We start from the raw sequence: 21,026 nt of genomic DNA, 5'->3' as shown, positions 1-21,026 counted from the left end.
TCTGTGGGAACTTGCTTCTGAAGATGCGGTTGTGGGGATGGAGGGAGATATTTGAAGGCCAGATCACAATTGACTAGGTGGCTGTGAATCTCAGTGTTTAAGCCCAGACAGACGTTCTGCAAGCTAAAGTGTTGCCTTCATACACTGGTCAGGATATTTGCTGTTTGACATGGCTGATGAGGACATGGAAATAAAACCCTTTCTGTGATAGGCTGTTGATTGATACTGCTTAATATCAGAATAGAGAGGGAGAGTTCAGAGGTGCTGTGTCATAGGCGAGTGCTTCTTTGGTGTGGAAAAATGAACCCATAGAAAGGATCCAATTTTGTTTAACCTTTTTTTGCATTGAATAGGGAAAAGTTCAGCTTGCTGAACGAGTTAAACCTTCCTGAGCTGGCAGTAGGATAGTCTTGGAATCCAGCCCTGGCAAGGTTTTACTTTATATCTATAATACTAAATGCCAAAAAAGTATGCATCTCCCATCCTTTTCTTAGGCCCACGATGAAGTCTTTCTTATCCTTCCCTGCTGTAAGGATTTCCATCCTTCACTCTTAGGCACGTCTTAGCTGTCATCCCCCTAGCCACGGTCTATCCCTGACTTGTGTCTTAACAGGTCTAGAAGTAACTTGAGATGTTTGAAAGAGTGTAGTCTAGTGGCTATAACAAATACTCACTCCTGGGGTCTACTCGCATTTTGCCACAGGCTGGCTGTGTAGCATTGGGCAAGTCACTTAAAAAAAAAATCTCCCTGTGTCTGTTTCCCCATGTGGAAATTATAGCTCCCTGCCTACAGGCTTATTTAATTAACGTTAAAGTGCTTTGGGTTCCCCAAGTGGAAGTCCTGCCAAAGCAAAATGTTGTTAATAAATGTGGGGCTGTAGTGCTCGCTGTTCGCCACAAGGAGAGCGTATCAATGTAGGAATGCTCTGTGCCCTCTCCATACTGAACCTTCCCACCAAGCTCCCCCAAACAGATGGTGGAGAAACACACGTGTGAGAGACCAGACTGGCAAGTACAAAACCCTTGAAGTGGCACGTTCTCTCTGCTGCGTGTAAATGCTGGGCTGGACACCATCAAAAGTTATGAAAGTGGGGAGGTGTTGTCCCCTATACAAATGGTGTCTAGCTAAATGGATAGCTCGTTACAGTTAATGCCAGATCATGACTTATTATCTACAGCAGTAACCTGGGTGTGTGAATGCTCTGTATTTTCCTAAGGAAGGAGGATTCTGGGTGTACAGTTCAATGGTTCTAAGTTTATTTAACGTGCCTTGAATCATATTTAACTGCTCCGAATGTTGAAATACACACAGATCGTGTGGCAAGAAATCATGGGCCTGTCCAAATTGGCTTGCATCATAAAACCTGGTCTATAGAAAAGCCTCCTCCCTTGATAAACAGGGAAGTGGTCTGCAGTTGTATAATCTACTCAACTAATGCCACCTAAAGGCGAGAGTTCAAATGCTATAAAAGGAGCCTTGGCTAGAAAAGAATGGTTCTCTCCTTTCTGTCAGGCTGCCCATATGTTTGCTGGAAAGGTTCTGATTGTTTTTATTAGGGTGGCATTTTTCTAAGGCTTTTGTGTCTGTCCTAGGTATGGTATAGAGAAGACGTTTGCCACCACAATCCAGAAGGCTCCTCGTGGTCCTTAATAGCCACCCCCGGAGAAGCAGTTCAGATCAGCTGTGGACCATATGACCTCCTATGGGCAACACTTTGGGAGGGGCAAGCTATTGTGAGAGAAGGGATTGATAGAAATAACCCTCAAGGTAAAACCCTGTCATGCCATGCAGGGAAGGTGCTTTGATTTGTAGAGAACTGAACGAGAGTCTAATGAACAGTGACTCCTTGTTTTGTTTATTGGGCAGGAATTTCTTGGACAACGGTGGAACCCCCAAGCTCTGAAAACGGGATCCTGCACGTCTCTGTGGGTGTAAACGTGGTGTGGGCGGTTACTAAAGACAGAAAAGTAAGAGGCCTTGAGCTACATTTCTGGCTCTCTTCCCTGTATGTTTACGGTATGTTGCTCTTCTGAAATGTCAGGGATTTGGGATCTCTTGCCCCCTTTGCTGGGTAAGTTCCAGTGCCCCAAAATTGCAGGGGTGCTCTGTGGCTCTTAGTGACTGAACCACCGAGAGGCATAGGGGTGTGTGGGTGTCTATGAGAAGGCTGCTCAGCCACTCTCCCAGAGTTCCAGCTTCACAGCACGCTGCTGCCAGTTTGGGATAATGCTATAGACAATGGGCCAAACTCAAGTCGAGCAGCAGCAAATGAGTGGAAGAGGAAGTTTCACAACCCTAGGCCGAGGCTCCTTTATAGCTGCCTAGTGGCTGTTGTCGTGTATTACATCTGAACGTAGCCAGTATAGGGGCATGTAGCGATAATGGGGATATGACAAGAAACTGGTGGCAAGGAGCAAGGCCCGGTATGGAATTCGCAGTGAAGAATACAGAAGGGCCTAGAATGAGAGATGACCCCCCACCCCCCACTATGGTGGTTGAGCCCCCTGGAAAGAGTGAAAACTGCTTATTTCACATAGGCGTCTTGATCATTTCTAGCTGCTGATCACTGGTACTGATTCAAAGGTCAGAAATATGTACCAGTCCCAAAACCAAAATGCCTTTTCACAAAAGAGTTTATAGCCCCAGCACACTGGGAAATAGACAGGTTCAGTAGTCAGAATAGCTAAAGCATTAGTCTCTAGCCTTGGGTGACAAAGTCCTACTGTGTATTTCTAAACCTGGTGATTAGCAAAATAGTTGACCTTCTAAAGGTCACCAATCCCTCGATCTAGCAGTGCTTTCTGTTACTAATCCAGGACAGAATATAGCAAATCCCACCTGTGGGAACAAGATAATATTCAGTCCCTACTTTACAACAAAACAAAAATTATGGTTCAATCTTGGCTTCTTACCTAGGATGCTCATGTATGTGCATGTGTTTGCTCATTGTGTTTACAACATCAAGTCTCTGTGCAACATCCCAAATAGTCTGTTGTTCTGATGACAATAAACCCCCTTTACCTATTTTATATTATACTACATGGCTGACTAACAACAAATATCTGCTGTACTTGGAAAAAAATCACTGATTCTAAGCACTAACAGAGTGTAATTATCCCAGGTTCTTACTGTGAATTAGTAGTTTCCAGGGTTTATTGAGAACTTTATTGAAGTTAAATAACAAACATGAGGTCCCTTATTAGTGTCAATAGCATGTATAGCTTCAGGCTTGTCTACACAGGGACATTATACCGGTATAATATAGGGGGTGAATTTAACGCTGTATAGTTATACCAGTATAGCTCCCTGTGTGGGCACTCTTAGTCCAATATGAGTGTTCTTTTTCCAGTTTAGTTTATGTTGCTTTGGAAGTGGTTTAAATTAAGACTCGAGAAGTTTTTGTCTTTCTCTGGAATCAGAATGTTCACGCACAGTTATATTGGTATAGTTAAACTGCTATAGCTATACCAATGTAACTGGAAAAACCTCCCCTGTAGACAATCTTTTGGCTGTTTTTTATTTGGTAAAGAATGAGATAGAACCAAGCTAATGTAATAGGAAATTAAATACATGGTATGTTTTGATTTTTTATTTTTTTAAATCCAACCACTAATTTAACAAACAACTTCCAAAGTGTAAACAGGCTATTCCGTTGGTTTTAATATAATGTCTAAAGCCCTTGAAAAGCTTGGGGAAGTGACTTGGAGGCAGAAGCACTCGTTAGGGGCCTTTAGATGTGATAAAAGCCATCCTACAGATGAGATATAAAAGAATGAACTTTCCCATGCACCAGAGAAACTCTCATTCTCAGGGGAAGAGATGGGGAACTGGCTGGCTCATGCTTGTCAGCTATTTGCTCTCTAACTTCTGAGAGAAGTTCTCCTTACAGAAACTATGGAACTGCCTCTCATTTACACCATCCTGGCACTGTAAGGGGCCTTAAAGTGGGTGTGCGTTAAATTTCCTCGCACCGTAAGGCCTGTTTGCACTGCCAGAATGGTGTAAAGGGACCATAGTGCAAATGAGAATCTGATCCTTCTCCCTCATTCCTAGAGCAGCTCTTTAATGTTGACGTTAACATAGTGTATTAGGAACTTCTGAAAGAGTTACCTAGTAAAAACTGCATCCGACGAAGTGGGTATTCACCCACGAAAGCTCATGCTCCAATACATCTGTTAGTCTATAAGGTGCCACAGGACTCTTTGCTGCTTTTACAGATCCAGACTAACACGGCTACCCCTCTGATACTAGTAAAAACTGTTGCTGGGACTTTGAAAGGAACCTAAGAGGTTAAGAACCCAACTGCCAATGGGATTTTAGGCACTTAACTCTCTTAGGCCCCTTTTCAGGCTAGGATTGTCAAAGCTATTCTGGATAACTGCCATGTCTGAGGTGTATGCCGTGCTGCCCCGAGGGAGGTGAAAGTGCAGCCTTGGGAGTCAGGACTTTGGAGTTCTATTCCCAACTCTGCCACTGACTTGCTGTATTACCTTAAGCAAGTTTCTTAATGGCTCAGTGCCTCAGTCCTGTAGATGCTCTGGAAGCCTCAGACCAAAGGCATTGCTGAAGTACCATTAGTTGCTCATGGCAATGACAAAACTGAGAATGAGATGCAGGAGCCCTGACTCCCAGCCACATCTTTAACCATTTAACTGTCTCCTTGCTAGTAAAGTAGTTCAAAACTTGGATTTTAACTTGTGACAGGTGTGGTTCCGAAGAGGTGTGAACTCGCACAATCCATGTGGCACCAGCTGGATTGAAATGGTTGGAGAAATGATGATGGTAAACGTAGGCTTAAATGACCAGGTAAGGCAGCGGAACACCAATTGTGTGAACACATCAGCGTGTTTAGACGCCTTCCGTATGATCACTGTTCAGCTTTGGGGTCGTAATACAGTCCAACAAGGTGCCCAATTGCCTGAACTGCCAAAAGCCACATGAGGTGCATTGCAAGAACATTCAGCAAACCTACCTCTCATCTGATACACTTGAGTACAAAACCCCCCATCCCGCAATCAACTGTACACAGGAGTGATGCTCTGCACCTAAAATACCACCACCAGAGACCAACCCAAAGAATACCCCCTGATTCAGGAAAGACTCTTGCCCTCTTCTCACTCCCCTGTTGTAGCTGATGCCCATCTGCTTTCCATGCCATTCATCCCCTTAGGACACACAGACATTCCCGTCAAGGCCCCTTTCTCCCCTAGGTCTGGGGAATCGGCTGTGAGGATCGAGCAGTTTATTTCCGGCAAGGCGTCACACCGAGCGAGCTCAGCGGGAAGACGTGGAAGGCGATTGTATCTGGCAGAGAGAGTGACAGGTCTCAGACCGGCAGCTCGACCAGTCTGCTCAGGTAGCTAATTAAGTGACAAAAGCCCTAAGGGACATCAGATTTTGGTGCTCCCAGGGCATGAGAGGAGTATTTCTGTGAACACAATCCATCCAGTTTGTTCAAAGCCCCTCACTGTGACCTTGAACAAACTCCACACATGGCTCCTGCTTCTTGAAGTCCATTTGTTTAGGGTTTTCCCCCCCCAATTAAAATGCAACAGTGAGCAGCAAACGCTCCTTCTCTGGGGAGAGAGGCAATGTTCTGACTTGCGAATTCAGCCTGGCAGTAAAATGAGCTGAGCTGGGATTTGCCATCAGATTGCAGGGTCCAGTCTATAATTGATGAAATGTTACCTGCCGGATATCCTGGAGGTGTTTACTCCACTTAACGATTATCCTCCTCTTGGGTGTCACTTGTGTGGCATCTTGCCACTTTCTTTCCCAGAGAGAATAAACAAATGGCTCCCTGCTGAGAGTTGGCCCATTGGCCATGCAGAACATGCTGGGAACACTGTGAGAAGCCACGTGCTAAACCCTAGGAATCAGAACATCTTGTGTCGCTGAACAGAAACTATCTGCAGTTGAGAATGAATCCAGTGTTGATAGGCTCTATTATTATTAATTTGTACTAGTAGTACCTGGGAGCCCCAGGCCCCCATTGTCTTAGGCAAACACAGAACAAAAAGGAAGCCCCTGCCGCAGAGAGCTTGCAGTCTGAGAATAAGACAACAGATGGATGCAGACCAAGGGGGAGCGCAAGGAAATGACAGACAAGACAGACATTGGGTTTGGGAAAGGTTAGCGCACACAAGCAGAGTGAACAGTGTAAAGGCAGCAAACATCATGTTAGTGCCAGGATTCTTTAGTTTTCCGGGGCTGGGGGGAGTTAGGAGGGGATCGGCTAAATAGAAAGAACAGGGAATGGAGGCTGAGAGGGAGGCAGCTATGGAGTGAATCTGAGATGAAGGTGGCGGGGAGCTGAAGCAAACAGCCGATCAGCACAGGTCACAGAATGTCCGCCCATTCTGTAGTCCTGACTGGAACGTCCAAAGGTCTCTGCTTTGCCTGCTCCTCTTCCAAAGGGCTGGAGTCTCTAGCTGAGTTCTCTCTGTACCTCTCCAAGGCCACATGGAGAAGATTGGAGGCACTGCATGGGTCCTAGTACCCCTAGAAGGTGTGTGGGGTCTCCCCTGCACTGTTCTCGGACCAAGGGGGCATTGGGAGGAAGAAAGGGGCCTGGCTGGACCCCATATTTTACCCCCACCCCTCCCAAATGCAGCAGTCCCTGCTTTGGCTGCTTCTGTTCCTACTAGTTGGAGTCTAAAAAGAGTCCTGCTCAGCATTTGTAAACCAAAAGACAGGGCCTTGGGGTGTTAACACTTGGGGTATTCTGGAGAGTTCTGTGCAGCCAACCCTACAGGCTGTCATAAAAGGATTTCCCAGCATGGCCTGCGAAGCCATGTATCGGGCTCTCTTCCCTTGGGGAAGTGAAGCTTTTACCATAAAAGGCCTGCTTTGTATCAGCTGGACACTGTAGCCATCTGTCTTTCTTTCTCTGGTCTTTTCTATGGCTCTGTACCATTTGATCATTCGGGGACTGGTGGCTGATTAGTTCCTTGTCTGTTTGTCCCCAAGCGCTGGCTGTTTCTTCAGTGATGACGTTAGGGAGCAAATGAATTTGATCGTTGAGAGCGATGCGGACATTTCCTCTGATACCAAAAGCCCACAGATACAACCAAACCTTGCCGACACGCCCCTGTCAGGTGCTGCAGCAAGCGTCAATGGTAACAACGTGGGAAGCCAGTCACCAGAAGCGAGTGCAAACTTGGCTGTGGATCCTCTGGACTCTTCTCCTGAAGAAGCCAGCCCTGCTTCAGACAATGGCGACAAGGCCGGTCTCGAAAAACCCAAGTCCTCTGCCGACCAGGATCCCCATCCTGCAGAACTGCAGTGGACAAATATTGACTTAAAGGAGGCCCATAAAAGGCCTCCGCTCTCCGCCAGCACCTTCCCGGAGACATCCAGCCTGTCTTCCCTCGGCATGTTCTCAGCTGGAGTCGAAGAACATTATGACACTGATGAGCATCCATTGTGGGCCTGGGTGTGTGGGGGAGGCTGCCTGGTGGATTCACACAGCTCGCTGAAATGGTTCACTCTTCAGTCAGGTACTGTCAGCTCAGCATAGCTGGGCCTTGATCCCTACTCGGCCTAATGATCCTGCCATAATAAGATACCGTGCTTTAAAAAAAAAGTGTCTGTATCTCAAAATAATCCCTCCTTCTTCCAGCCCACTCTCTTATGTAGTATTCTGCATGCCAGTTACTCTTCACCCCAGAAGGGAGGGTATTTCTTGTTGTGTGTATCTTGCTGTAAAGCACTTTATGAACATAGTTAGCAACTATTTCTCTGCATGTTTGGCAGAAATGTTACACAGGGAATAATCCAGTTTATCGGAACTCCACACACCTGTTTAGCTCTCCATTGCGTTGAAACTGGAGCTCAGGATAAAACGGCTCCTGGGTGTGATTGAAAACTAGTCAAAAGCAAGTTGTGGAGGGAGCCTGTTTAGAGACAAATACCACAGTGCTTTGCTGGTACCATAGTCCTTGTGATCCGAGGATGAGATATACACTATCGTAAGCCTTTCTAATAGTAAGAGGAATTGGAAGGTGGTTTTCTGAATGGGACCCCAGCCTTGACTCCAGGAGGGGTTAGAACAGGGAGGCGTCTGAAGAAAGTGAAATATGGTCAAATTTCCAAATAAGCTGGTTGTCAAATTAATGAGTATGTGGCATCCCAATACTTAGCCTTGTCTTACTGGTCATCTCAGCTCTGTATCAGAATCTGTAGAGCGTATGGTCATCTCCTAGGAATATTCAGGTGCTGCTTTAGTGGAGGGATATACAGAGGAGTTTATGATAAGTCTTTCAATCCATTTTCTATGCACCATTTGCAGTATTCTCACTGGCCTTTTGGTAATGCCACTGGGACTAGTGTGTCCATGTAATAATGGTGTTAGACCAGAGGTGTTTGGCCCAGTGTTTTTGAAGTGGCAGATTGTGTCTTGAGCATCTAATACTTCACGGAATTGAGTTTAAAGCTCACTTGTTCATCACGTTGGTTCTGTTCTAGGTCTGTTATCCTCTGTGCAGTCTCTTTCCCTGTCTATCAGTCCAGCGCAGACAGCAGCGTGGCGAAAGCAGATTTTCCAGCAACTCAGTGAAAGGACCAAGCGGGAACTGGAGAACTTTAGACACTATGAACAAGCTATTGAGCAGGTAAGTGAAAATCCTCCGTTTCCTTCCCTCTAACTCTGATCATGATTTAACATCTGTCAGGACTGGGTATCCGTGATGGTACTGTCCAGTGTATGGCCTGCAACCTACTGTAATCGAGCATTGTATCCTTGTCCCCATTCACATTTGTCCATTACCATAGCTCTTAGAACAGCTTTCCCCAAGCACTCCAACTGGAAACCCTAGAAGCCATTAAACCTCTGGCACAGCTGCTCTTGTAGAAAAGTTCCAGCTAGTACTATTAAAAAAACTTGGCTGACTCCATTGCACTTGTTCCTGAATATGCTGAAATCCCTAATCCAGGACGCCTTTAAATTGTGTTCGATGCTTGTGAGTTACTGCACTACACAAATTCAGGACCTTCTATTTGCATGAATATCCTTATTACTTGGACTCCAATAAATGAGTGAGCTTGTTCTCTATGAACACCAGGGGGCATAGCACAGCTTCTATAAGTAGAACATCTGAATAACCAGATTTCTAGTTAATATTTCCCTTTGATTATCTCACAGAATTTCCTTGGGCTCTTAGATTTCATTCAGGATTTTGGCCCCTCTTTTTCTAAGACTTGAGTTATCCAATATCACCTGTTTAAAGTATTAAAATACAATTCGTTTCAATATAGAACAGTTTGGTGTATGCACTTTCAATCAGTTTTAATACACGATTATGTTAAAAGCACTTAAACGCCAGAAACACTTTTTCTAACTCTAACCCCAGTTAGAAACAACCTGCTGTATTTTCCCAAGTCAGAATCTCTGTGATTTTGAACTCTCTGAAGGGAGCATCTCACCTCCCTGCCATAGAGTTTTGTTAGCCTTCATCTGATCACATTAACTTCTGCTTGTCTCAAAGCTTCTCGATATTGTATAGCAAGAATGAGCAGAAATTTTGGGGTGGGGGGAATCAGGAAAGCTCTTTGCAGCTCCTTGTAACCTTGTGTTTCTGCCACAGTCTGTCTGGGTGAAAACGGGGACCTTACAGTGGTGGAGAAGCTGGAAGCCTCATAAATGGACAGACGTGCGAGTGGCGCTGGAGCAGTTCACTGGGAACGACGGCATGCGAGACAGCATTCTGTTCATCTATTACATGTATCATGAGGAGAAGAAGGTGCATTGGAGTAGCGCAGTGCAGTCCTGGTGTCCCATTTGACAAGAGGAAAACCATGACTAGATGGGGATGGGCATTGCGATACAGGGTTTCTCGTCTAGGTCACCACTTCCAATCTGGCCCAGGCCAGTAGCAAATGAAAGTCTTTTCTCTCTGGTGGCTGTCTCAGGGTCCTGTTAGAAGTAATCCCGCTCTCAGTGGGCAAGCCACCACCAGGTTGACACCAATTAGCCATCTTGTTGTCAGCCCAAAGACTGAATGGTCATGGAGAAAGAACCAACCTTTGATACCTAGCAAGGGGGCCCTCTGAGGTAGGGTTGACACACACTGGCAGAGTGATGTAGAGGGAGTAGATAGGACCTCAGTCATCCAGGGCGGTAAGACTCTCCCCTGGTTTCATGAGCACTCCCAAACACAGTGAGGGTTTTTTCCCAAGCAGAATGTTAGTCCTTCTGCCATCCTTACCAGGGACTGTTTGTGCAAGGTCTCCCTATTGTGTTGGCAGTGGGGGAGGCTTAATGGGAGTTTGCCTTGTTTACCAATGCCCTTTGTATTGTGCCAGTACATCCATGTGTTCCTGAACGAAGTCACCATCCTGGTTGAAGTTCTGAATGATGCCAAACACTCCTTCGCTCTCTACACGCCCGAGAGGACAAAGCAGCGGTGGCCAATTCGTCTAGCAGCCACCACGGAACAAGAAATGCACGACTGGGTAACTCCGCCAACTTTCTAACACAGTCTGGTTACTGCCTTAAACCCTCGTTGGTGTGAGGTTTGAGCATCAGGTTTGCAACCTCTGGACTCTTTGCCTATGTCTGCACTAGCAAACACATTGGGAGGAGATTCCACTGGTGCAACAAAAATTCAGCCCAAGTTTACTTGACATCATAATGAAAACACCTGCAGCTGCGTATCACATCTAGGGCTCGTGCCAGTGTGACCAGGGTGCAGCTGACCCCATGATCACTCTTGTGGGATTTTTGTCCCCTCTAAAATCCCCTAGTGTGGACAAGGCCACAGGAACTGTGGCAGGATTAACTCAGCCCTGCCCTTCTTTGGAGGCAGACAAATGGAGTTGTATGTGATGAGCAGGGCTACAGGCATTCAAACCGTCTCAACTACTAAGGTTTGCTCAGCTCTGTGTAGATATTCTACTTCTTATAAAGAGCTTAAACCAGTGGGACAAAACATTCCTTCACTGTTGTGCATTGAGCTGTCGATCCGCCTGATTGCGTCTCTATGGCACACAAATGGCTGCATTTCAGCAGTGGTTAGAGGGAAGGAGGGAGGTGTGTGTGTACAGAGACCTTGCGAAGCACTCTGGGGATCCTGAAAGATAAATCATGCTGATAGGAATGAATCTTGACACCTTTGATCTGAACTCCACCTTGGAGATTTGTAAAAGGCGGACTAGCAGTGAGGATAACCTCCTTTCACTAGCACTAGTTGACCTATGTTAAGCGAAAACCCCTTGTTCACACCATGAAATGCACCTCCTCGCTCTTTGTTCCTTCCTTATATTGTAGCTGGCTTTGCTGAGCATGTGCTGCTGTGAAAGCAGACGGATTCAAGGCCCTCCCTCCCACCAGGCCATCTGGTCTGTTACCTGCAAAGGAGACGTCTTTGTCAGTGAGCCAAGTCCTGAATTGGAGGCCACATCACACGTGATGCCATGTGACCAAATGTAAGAAGGTTTTAAAGTTCCCCTCTCTACTGTGCATTTCAAGCAGCCAGAATTTTGTTTAATTCCATGTCAGCAGTTATGTGGTCGGTTGTGTGGAACGCGTTGTGAGCTGTAGATGTTAGCTGAAGACAAAGAGAGACATGGAGTTGCCTTCGTTTTCATAAGTGAGATGAAGAAGTTTCCTCAGGCTACATTTTGATGTTCATATGCTCAGGCTGCATGTTATGAGCCAGATCTTGCAAGGTTTCCTAAGTGATTTCATTGGGATGACCTGTAAGACTTGCAGGGTTGGGTGCTAAAATCTCCTACACAAATTAGTGGATGGCATTTTAAAGTAAATGAAACATTCCATTAATTAGGGCTGAGATTTGAATAGCACCCAAGTGAGGGAATTCTGAATCCCCCATGCAGTGGCAGTAGATGCTCTCTAGTGAGGATAGCAACTGGATTTCTATTCTAAGCATGATACTGCAGCCTTGACCACTGTAGTCCAAAAGCAAAGAGGCCCTTAATCTGCCTCAAAATTGGCAGGTTAAGGGCCAAGAAGAATTTTTGCTACTATTTGGAAGTGACTTGCACAAAGTGTTTCTGAATTATGAACCCCTTGGGTCCATCAACGGGGCAGCTGGGCAGGGTGATTCCCAGTGTGGGTAGACAGACTGGCACTAGCTCAGCTCCAGATAGCATGCTAAAAATAGCCGTGTGGCGAAAGATTGCAGCACGGACAGCGGCTCAGGGTAGCTGCTGGAGTCCAAGCCCGCCTGATCCCTTGGGTCAGAACTCAGGTAGCTAGCAGTGCTGTTCTAGCTTGAGCAGAGCTAGCAGGAGTCTATCTATGCTGGTTGGGAAATCATACCTCCCAGCTGCAGTGTAGACATACTCTGAGAGTCTTAACGGTGGAAGGGAGAGGTGGGTGGGGTTCCACTGAGGCCATAAAGCTTGCCAGGTTGGTGCCCTTATCTACTCCTGCACACTTCCTGATCTGTAAAAGCAGGTCGTCTTTTCTACTCCCCCAGACTCCCCACTGGCATGTTCCTCTACAGTCCCTTTGCCTTCCCTACTCTTCCCTAGACACACACACACCACACCCTGCAGGGCTCCAGGTCCCCAGGAAGGGATTTCCCTCTGCTGTGCACCTCCTCACATCTGCAGACATGGGGGTCCATCCTGAGTAAGTGGGAAAATAAGACTCTGCTCCTGCAGAAGGTGAGGGAATCCCCTCTGGCCTCCTGCCTTTCCCCAGTCCCATATTAGAACCATCAATCCATGTGTATTAAACCACGGAAACTCCTAGCGGAAAAGCTTCTGGGCGAAGGGAACACTGAGGGCGAATGTCCACAGCTAACGAGTGAAAATCCCCCCCCCCCCCCCCCCGGTGTATCATAGCTAACTGTTCAAAACAAATGCAATGGATCAAATCAGGAAATTCAAAGTTAAACTTACACATAAATGAGGCGTTTGACAGGCTACAAACTCGCAGCTGAGGTAGCCAATTTCCTCCACCCACTGACAGTAGTCAGGCAAAAGGAGCATTCTTAACTGGCATCAATCGCCTTCCCCACCTGTTGGACAGAGGCCTAATGAGCTACTGGCCTCCTACCCTCCCTATGTCAGGGCTGAGGCGCAGGGAACACATGCTGTTACTGACTCCGCTATGGAGTTCATGTAAAATGTTCTCTCTCCCCCTGCAGGTTTTGGCGTCAGATTGGAGGGCATCTCCGCCTGATAGAGTGTAATAGCCATGGCATAGTTTGGGGCATAGGTTACGATCACACGGCCTGGGTTTATACTGGGGGATACGGAGGCGGCTTCATTCAAGGTAATGACACACATTTATTCTACCTGGGTGTACAGTCCCTGGTTAACCTCCTGCGTGACGCCAGCAGAACAAAAACTTTCAATCCCCCATCTTTGTATTGTGTCTAGTCTGTAGAATGAGGTGATGGGCATATCCCGTCTCTGCAAGGGAAGCGAGCTGTGCATGTTAACTTTGTATCTTTGGCTCAAAAATGAGCAATAAAAAGTGCATAAAATGTTCCACCTGGCAAAATTTTAAACTATAGCAACTTTCTTCTTTAACATTTAACTTTGCTTTTAATCCGAGTGATTTATTGCCTGCAGGATTGGCCAGCAGCGCTGATAATATTTACATGCAATCAGATGTGAAATGTGTTTATATCTATGAGAACCAGCGGTGGAATCCAGTCACAGGATATAGCAACAGGCAAGTGTATGTGTTTATAATGGTCAAGGGAAATGTCAGGGTGTTTTTAAACTTTTTATTTCACATGTTGTCTCTAACATTTAGTGTTAAATTGAGATGGAAGGCGCATGGGCTTTGAGAGGCTAGATTTGTCAATATTCATTAAAAGGATGCCTTTGTAGTCTGAGTCCTGCAATGCGTTGCACACCCCTGGGAAGGCACAAAACCTACCTGCAAACAATGCATTGAAGGATTAAGGTAATGGATTGTAAGCTCTTCAAGTCAGGAACCATGTCTTCTTGGGTGTCGTGGTGTGCTAAGCTCAACGGGTCCCTGATCCTGAATGGGGCCGCTGGATTCTACATTTAATAACAATATTTAATAATCATCTAAAGACATTGGGTGGAAGTGGAAGTCAATAAGTCTCTTGGTGGTGGGTAGGAAAGGTTTTTTCACCAACCTTTGAAAAGCAGCAGAATTCTCAAGATTCATCCTCCTGGTTTTTAAATGCAAACTAATCAGTTTTTTGAGATCTTCGATCAGTGTTTGGCAAGCAACTGAGCTGCAGAGCAAACCTGTTTCATTTCAGTCCCTTCTTCAGGAGAGTCTAGTGACTGAAGACAGTGTTCAGTGTCTGGACGTGGGAAGTGCTAGGCAGAGGTGAAGAGCTTTATCTTTTATCCTTCTCTCAATGTCGCTTATTCTTTATTCCTTGTACTTGTGTTGCAGAGGGCTGCCCACAGACAGGTACATGTGGAGTGACGCGTCTGGCTTACAAGAATGCACAAAAGTTAACACAAAGCCTCCATCCCCGCAGTGGTCTTGGGTAAATTTTGTCTTGAAATTATTATTTTTTTCTATTTTTTATTTAAAAATAATAAAGGATGGCCTAGTTGCTTGGGAACAGAACGGAGGTGTCAGGAGACCTGGGTTCCATTCCTGTCTCTACCGCTGACCTGCTGAGTCACTTTAACCTCAGGTTTCCTCATTGGTGCAATGGAGATGATCTTCCCTACATCCTAGGGATGCTGAGAGGATTGATTGCCCCGCCCCCAACCCAATTCCTCTTTGGGTCCTTTGTGAATCCCACCCTGAATGTTTTTAAAGTCCCTGGGGACCCAGGATGGAAGCTGTTCTCAACAGGCAAAGTTGTAATATAAATAGTATCAGAACACTCCATACAAGCAATTACAATACAAAGGATGCAGAAGAAGAGGTAAAAGGTGATCTCTCAGCTATGCCTTCACTTTCTGTTGTGCTCCTGGTCACATTATCCTTCTGATTCTAGGTGTCTGACTGGTATATTGATTTTAACATTTCCGGAGGAACTGATCGGGAAGGCTGGCAGTATGCAGCGGACTTTCCAGCGTAAGGAGTTACCTTCTTGTACCTCGCTTGGCCTGGCTTGGCCTTGCCAGGCTAACACCTGATTGCAGTGTGGTTGTAGCCAAGCAATTATTAAACCTGGTTGATTTGCAGTTCAGCTTTGCTTTCATGGTGGCATCTGTGCCTTGATTCCCCCCTTTCCAAAATGAGGGGGAGAGCTGCTGACAATCAGTGTTGAGTACTTGATCGATTTGAAGTATTACTGGTTATGGTGTTTGGGGAGGAGGGGTGAAATATAAGTCCCACACAGCAAAATAAGGGCTTGCCCGTATTGTAAAGCGGCCAGGGGGTCTCCAGGGTACATAGTTATTTTCAGTTGCAAGCAAGCCAATGCCTGGTATCCTCACAACAGTATGTGGTGTGAGGAAGAGCCTTTTACAGAACAGTTGCACGGAAAATAACGCTGGGCTGAAGCCAAGTCAGCACTGACAGGCTGTTGCTGAAATGTGAGGTATTTCCAATTCCTCTCAAACATGCATAAAACCACGTATCTTTGGCAGATCCTACCATGGCCACAAGACGATGAAGGATTTTGTACGGCGAAGACGCTGGGCCAGGTAAGGGATTGAGTTTTGGATCTAAAGTTTAGAATTCAGATATGCTCCTTTCTTAAGAGCAAGCTGTTTAGTCCCTTAAATATCTCTCCGTTAACAAAGGGCAGCAGCACTGAAACCGGCACTGAAGAACCCATCTCCAGCAGGGCAGCCCATGGCTTTAGCAACCACTTAAATTGCATTTTTTCCCCCAGCCTTTGCACACAAGTGTCCCAATGTTCCCATTGTGACTAAGCCCTCTCGTTGCAGTTCATATTGAGGTTTCTGTCACAGGACAGATCACCCCAAGTATCCCCTCGTGGACGGCAGTTCTACAGGCAGCCGGCCTCAGTATCCCCTTTCAAGGGGCTTCTTCAAAAACTCAAACCCTTGTGTCCATTCATAGCCCTTTCCGAGTTCTGGTTTATTAAATAAACCAAAAATTCAAAATAAAGCTCTTGTAAGCTATTTATCCCCTTATTAGGACACGCTTGGGCCTTCCCTACCATAGTCTCATTTCCCCAAGTCCCAGGTTTCTCTGCTGGAGCCTACTTTCACCCAGCAGCCTCTGTACTCCAGTTCCCTGAGCCTCCTTCACTTACTGCTCATTACAGGGGACTCAGCTAAACCCCGTTCAGATGTGTCTTAGTAACCAGGGTTGGCAGGGCCCAGGTCTCTAACCCTTAAAGGGGCAGACCACCCTTTTATAGCTCCCTTTATAAATGGGGGTTAAATGATCAGGAGATGTTGTTAAAGAGTCCGCCAAGCCAGTAGGTTGCTTGTAACCATGTATAACACATGCCTCTTATGCTTAGATTGCAGGCCCTTAAGGCAATGATTGTCTTTTTGTTCTGTTTTGTTTATACAGCACCGGGCACAATGCTCTATGACTGGGGCTCCTAGGTGCTACAATACACATAACAATAGGGCTTTAACCCTCTTACAGATGGAGTCCTAATATAAATGTGACCAGCACCCCCTACTTACTAAGCAACTGCTGACTTCCCAGCCAGGCTTTACTGTAATTGGATGGAACCAGAAAAAACCAGTCACTGTATCCTGCCTTGATCAGGAAGCACCCCTGCACCCTGCTCTTTCCCGAGGGAACCTGGGGCAATTCTGAATCACTCTAGTTTTCCTCATGCACTTCCTTGTGCTAAGCTATCAAACACCCATACTAATGAAGCGCTATGAGCCTGCAAATTAAAGACTTGGATGTTTAGTGCTTGTTTTGTGGCTGCAGAGCCAACGTTTTAGGCCTCGAGCATCTCTTCCTCCCGCTCAGCGAGGCCCTGGGGCCACAAACGGTTCTGCTGTATGTCCTGTAACAAATTGAACTAAGTGCTGATGCCAAATTTCTCAACTTGCATCAGTTGTTCTAAGCCTTGAGCCCAAACGTTCCTCTTTCAGTTGCACAAATTACAATTGAAAACAAATAGGGGATTGCTTAGGGCTAGATCCTGGATTTGTGGGTTGGAGGAGAGAGAAATTCCCTGTGTTCCTGGGCTGGGTACAGGTAGACATTCTGCCTGTGGAGTCTAATGCATCCTCCCTAATTTGCAGTGCTACTTATTTCTCTAGGGAAACTAGAGCAATGTAGCTTTCTGTAATGGCCCATTAAGAGAGAACCTTTTTCTGTACTGCTTTAATGGGAGGCTGCCAGCTCTTAGCCAACAAACATGCCTCCCTCCCTCGGGATGCTCTGTGTTACCGTCAGACAGTCCCCTTCTGAATCAAGTCCAGATGTCACTCCCATGGCCAGTACAGAGGAGGAAATGGACCAGCTACAGAGTTCTGTTCTCAGCAATGGATTCCCCCACAAACATGATGAAATGCTGCTCTTTATCCTGATGTTCTAGGCTAGGTTTAGACAAGTAGGAAGCAAAGTGGAGTACAGCACAGACTTCTAAGAGGGCCTGTTTTTTCTTTATTAAGTTACGCTTGAAAAAGAAACCCTGATAAACGTTATCCTTTGTCTAGTGCTTCAGAACTCAACCTGGAAACACAAACCTGATTGGTGTCAACGTCCTCTCAAACTGAAAATATTAGTTGCATGGTATCTCTGCTTTCCATAGTACCCATTTAATGAAAGGATTTGGGGACTTCCCCTGCCCTTATGTTTGAGTTATTCTGTCAGCATGGGCGCAGACTCACTCACAGGAAGTGCGTGCTCCTAAAGGGTTGTGGGGTTTTTCTCTTTAGAAAATGTAAAATAATCACCAACGGACCCTGGCTGGAAGTGCCTCCCATCACCCTGTGGGACATTGCCATAATCCCTAGTTCGGCAGCAGACAAAGAAGAATCGATAGCACTCTGGGCCGTTAGCGACAAGGGAGACGTGCTGTGCAGACTCGAAGTAACACAGCAAAATCCAGCTGTAAGACTTTCGCCTTGCTGCCTCTCTCATACAAGTGTCATTTAAAGTGTGTGTGTAGCGTGTGTGCGCATGTACATGCTGTGCCCCCTCAGATCACTTCACTGGGTTTTGTCTCTTGTAAACCCCCGTTAACCTACCCCATATATCTCTCTAACGCCCCTTTCCTTTCCTTCTCCTTCAGTCACTGAGGGGTCTGCTCCTTCTCTTCAAATTATTGGTAGCATGTCCATCTGACTTAGATATTAAGCTGCTTAGGGCAGGAACTTGGCCAAGCTATGGCCCCCATATAGAGCCCACTGAAGTCAACGGGAACCTTTCCATTAACTTCAGTGGGCTTTGTATTGGGCTGTGTGTTTTTTTTATAAGGAGCCATGCACATCTGTCGTGCCTAGTATACTTAATACTAGGTTCACATTTACCTACCGGCTATAATAGAGATTACAAAACAGTAACCTCCATCCGCTAAAGTACTTATGCATCCCTGTAATAGCAGCTGCCTCCCAAGTGCCCTGTCCTGGCCAGGGTACCTCAGTTTCCCTCTTCTTCAGGGCTCCTTAATAAACTCCACAGACAGGCTAGTGCTGGAGATGTGGCTTAGCCCTCTAGCCACCTCACAAACAAACCTAACCCTTCTGGGGGGGTAACAAAGAAACAACTAAGAAGTCCCAACAAACAAAAAGGTCGAAGAACCTTTTCTTCAGCCTACCCCTGGGCTGTGTTTCCAGCCCCTTTCGAGCTACCTTTGAGTCTTTCCCCTGCTCTGGTATAGAAAACTCAGCCTCTAGCCTGATTTCCCCTGGAGTACTGTTCTCCTGCAGCCTCTCTGGTTTAGTGCCTTCCCTGGCACAGAGCAGCCAGCCTGGCCAGTCCCTGTAGTTCTGCTCCCAGACTGATCTCTGCCCCTTATTAAGGCTCAGGTGTCCATTAAAGCATCAGTTGAGTCCCTGAACCAGGCCTCCCCTCTGGCTCTATAGCAAGGCCAGCTGCCCTCTATTAGGCCTGATTTTGAGGCTCTTAATGAGGCACAGGTGGGCTGGACCAGCACCCTCTCAGGCTATATCTGGGCTGCACCCCATTGGGGGCAGCATGTAGGATAGGTGTAGCTATAGACAACAGTGAAAAGCAGGCTGTGTCCCCACTGCAGCATGTAGCTACAGACGGCAGAGGGAAGCTCTTGCTGGGGGGAAGCCATGGGGAAAGGGTCTGGCAGCAGGGAGGGCACAGGACCTCATCCCCGACACTAAAAGTAGTAGCGTAGATGTGGGAAGCGCTGCTTGGGTGTGTAGAGAGCCATATGGGGTACATAACCTAAGGTTCTGGTGTGCTTTTATTCCCCTAAGCTATTCATACCTGTGCTGGGGATGGAGGGTGCCATGTATGTACCCCACATGCTGCAGTATAGACATACCCTTAAAGGGCCCAGTCCACCCTGTGACACTCCCTTTGACTTCAGAAGGATGCTTGCATGTTTAATGTTAAGCATGTGTGTAAGTGCTTTATAGGATTGGGGCCAAGTGTGCACAATTTTTGCACAAGTCATATCTAGAGCTTGTAGAAATTTCCTTTAATATAAATTTAAATGTAGACATCTCAAAACTTTGGAAAAACCAATATGAAAAAAAATCTCCAAAAATTGTTCACTAATGTTTCCTATTTTTATTACCAGTTCTATTTCAAGAAGTGTACTGTTAGGTACACCTAAAGGCATAATGGGCCTATATAAAAGTCCTGTAGAATTGAACGGAAGATTACATCCCTGCTCTAGCATAGTCTAAACAAACCAGGGAAAGGGCCCTTGTTAAGTCATATAGGGTTCTATAAAAATTACTCTTCAGTTGCATTCTGTAGGATTTTTCCTGTCAGGTGCTGATCAGCCAGCCAGCACTCTGTGTCACTCCAGTTCTGTAACAGGTGCGAGTTTCCCAAGCCATTCTTTGTCATTCACTAGGGGACATCATGGCTTCACGTGGGAACAGATCAACCCTTCATGTCGGTCTCGATTGGGGCATTCCACCAAGTCTGGGCTGTTGCGAGAGATGGCTCTACCTTCTACCGGGGTTCAGTGTCTCCAAAAAAACCTGCAGGTGAGTGCTGTGGAACAGAGCAGGTCTTCTCACAGCGAGGCTGTAGTGAGCCGAACGAGCACAGGACGGCGACATTTCAATCTCACCACTGCAAAGAATGTGAGGCTGATGCAAAGTAAACAGCTTCCTCCTCACTTATATTAACATGCTTAGGACGCCTTTAAAAGTTAGTTAATGTTTACAAAACCTTGAGATGAGTTGCTTTTTGTTAGCAATGTATCTGGGTAACTTCTTGGAAGCCCAAGAGAAGTTTTACCAGCCTTGCCCACATGGAAATGCCATTTCACATGGGTCAGCAACATTCCTCCTTAAATTCTCCAGGCCAAACGCCCTTGAGAAGGTATGGGTAGATGAAGTAGGTTCCCACTCTTTACTTTAACCATTCTGTGCCTCACCTTCCCCATCTATAAAATGAGGATAATGATACTGACCTCCTTTGAAATCCACCAATGAAAAGTGCTATATAAGAGGTAGGTATTCTCACTGTGTATAATTCAAATGGAGAGGATTAGTGCTTTGGGAATGCTTGACTTTGAGACCAGCACTTTTCATGTCAGCCGGTCATGTTGCTGCATAGACAGAAGGGTGGGAAGGCTTCTTGGTTCCCTCTGCTGTGAGTCACCATGCCTTGGGTAGCTAGGTATTTCTAATGCTGCTACCTCCATGGTGTCTGAACACAAAGCTTTCTTTGGCCTATTGCAATACTCTTCTTACTGCTGTTTTCTCAATGCCTCGTTCATTTATTTCCAACTTTTAGGAGACTGTTGGTACCATATTCCTTCACCTCCAAAACAAAAGTTAAAACAAGTCTCAGTAGGACGGACATCTGTGTTGGCGGTAGATAAAAATGGTGAGTTTTAAATGACAAGGACTCGGAAATGAACCAGAGATCTGACTGCTTTAAAACAAGATTCACGGCCACCTCCTCCGCCAGTGTAAATTGGCATTGCTCCATTGAAGTTAGTGGAGCTATGCTGGCTTACACCACCTGAGGATCTGTTCCTCTGAGTGTTTAGAG

At 46.1% G+C, this 21,026-nt stretch overlaps 1 protein-coding gene across 2 annotated transcripts in view; it reads left to right on the top strand.

The window, feature by feature from the left end:
* The window catches only part of TECPR1 (tectonin beta-propeller repeat containing 1), a 38,845-nt gene that overhangs the window by 13,363 nt on the left and 4,456 nt on the right, over positions 1–21,026 (top strand). For both annotated transcript variants that reach the window (XM_039491298.1, XM_039491299.1), the window contains 17 exons: positions 1,594–1,768; positions 1,868–1,968; positions 4,706–4,807; positions 5,212–5,357; positions 6,971–7,500; positions 8,468–8,613; positions 9,586–9,741; positions 10,304–10,453; positions 11,268–11,425; positions 13,117–13,244; positions 13,547–13,649; positions 14,358–14,454; positions 14,917–14,996; positions 15,515–15,571; positions 17,750–17,924; positions 19,873–20,008; positions 20,766–20,858. In XM_039491298.1, the coding sequence (XP_039347232.1) occupies positions 1,594–1,768; positions 1,868–1,968; positions 4,706–4,807; positions 5,212–5,357; positions 6,971–7,500; positions 8,468–8,613; positions 9,586–9,741; positions 10,304–10,453; positions 11,268–11,425; positions 13,117–13,244; positions 13,547–13,649; positions 14,358–14,454; positions 14,917–14,996; positions 15,515–15,571; positions 17,750–17,924; positions 19,873–20,008; positions 20,766–20,858 (2,533 nt within the window). The remainder of the gene's footprint in view (positions 1–1,593; positions 1,769–1,867; positions 1,969–4,705; positions 4,808–5,211; positions 5,358–6,970; positions 7,501–8,467; positions 8,614–9,585; positions 9,742–10,303; positions 10,454–11,267; positions 11,426–13,116; positions 13,245–13,546; positions 13,650–14,357; positions 14,455–14,916; positions 14,997–15,514; positions 15,572–17,749; positions 17,925–19,872; positions 20,009–20,765; positions 20,859–21,026) is intronic.

Source organism: Mauremys reevesii, linkage group 10 (assembly GCF_016161935.1).
Source record: "Mauremys reevesii isolate NIE-2019 linkage group 10, ASM1616193v1, whole genome shotgun sequence".
Lineage (NCBI taxonomy): Eukaryota > Metazoa > Chordata > Testudines > Geoemydidae > Mauremys > Mauremys reevesii.
The sequence above is the reverse complement of the archived record's forward strand: the minus strand, read 5'-3'. Positions and strand labels throughout refer to the sequence as shown.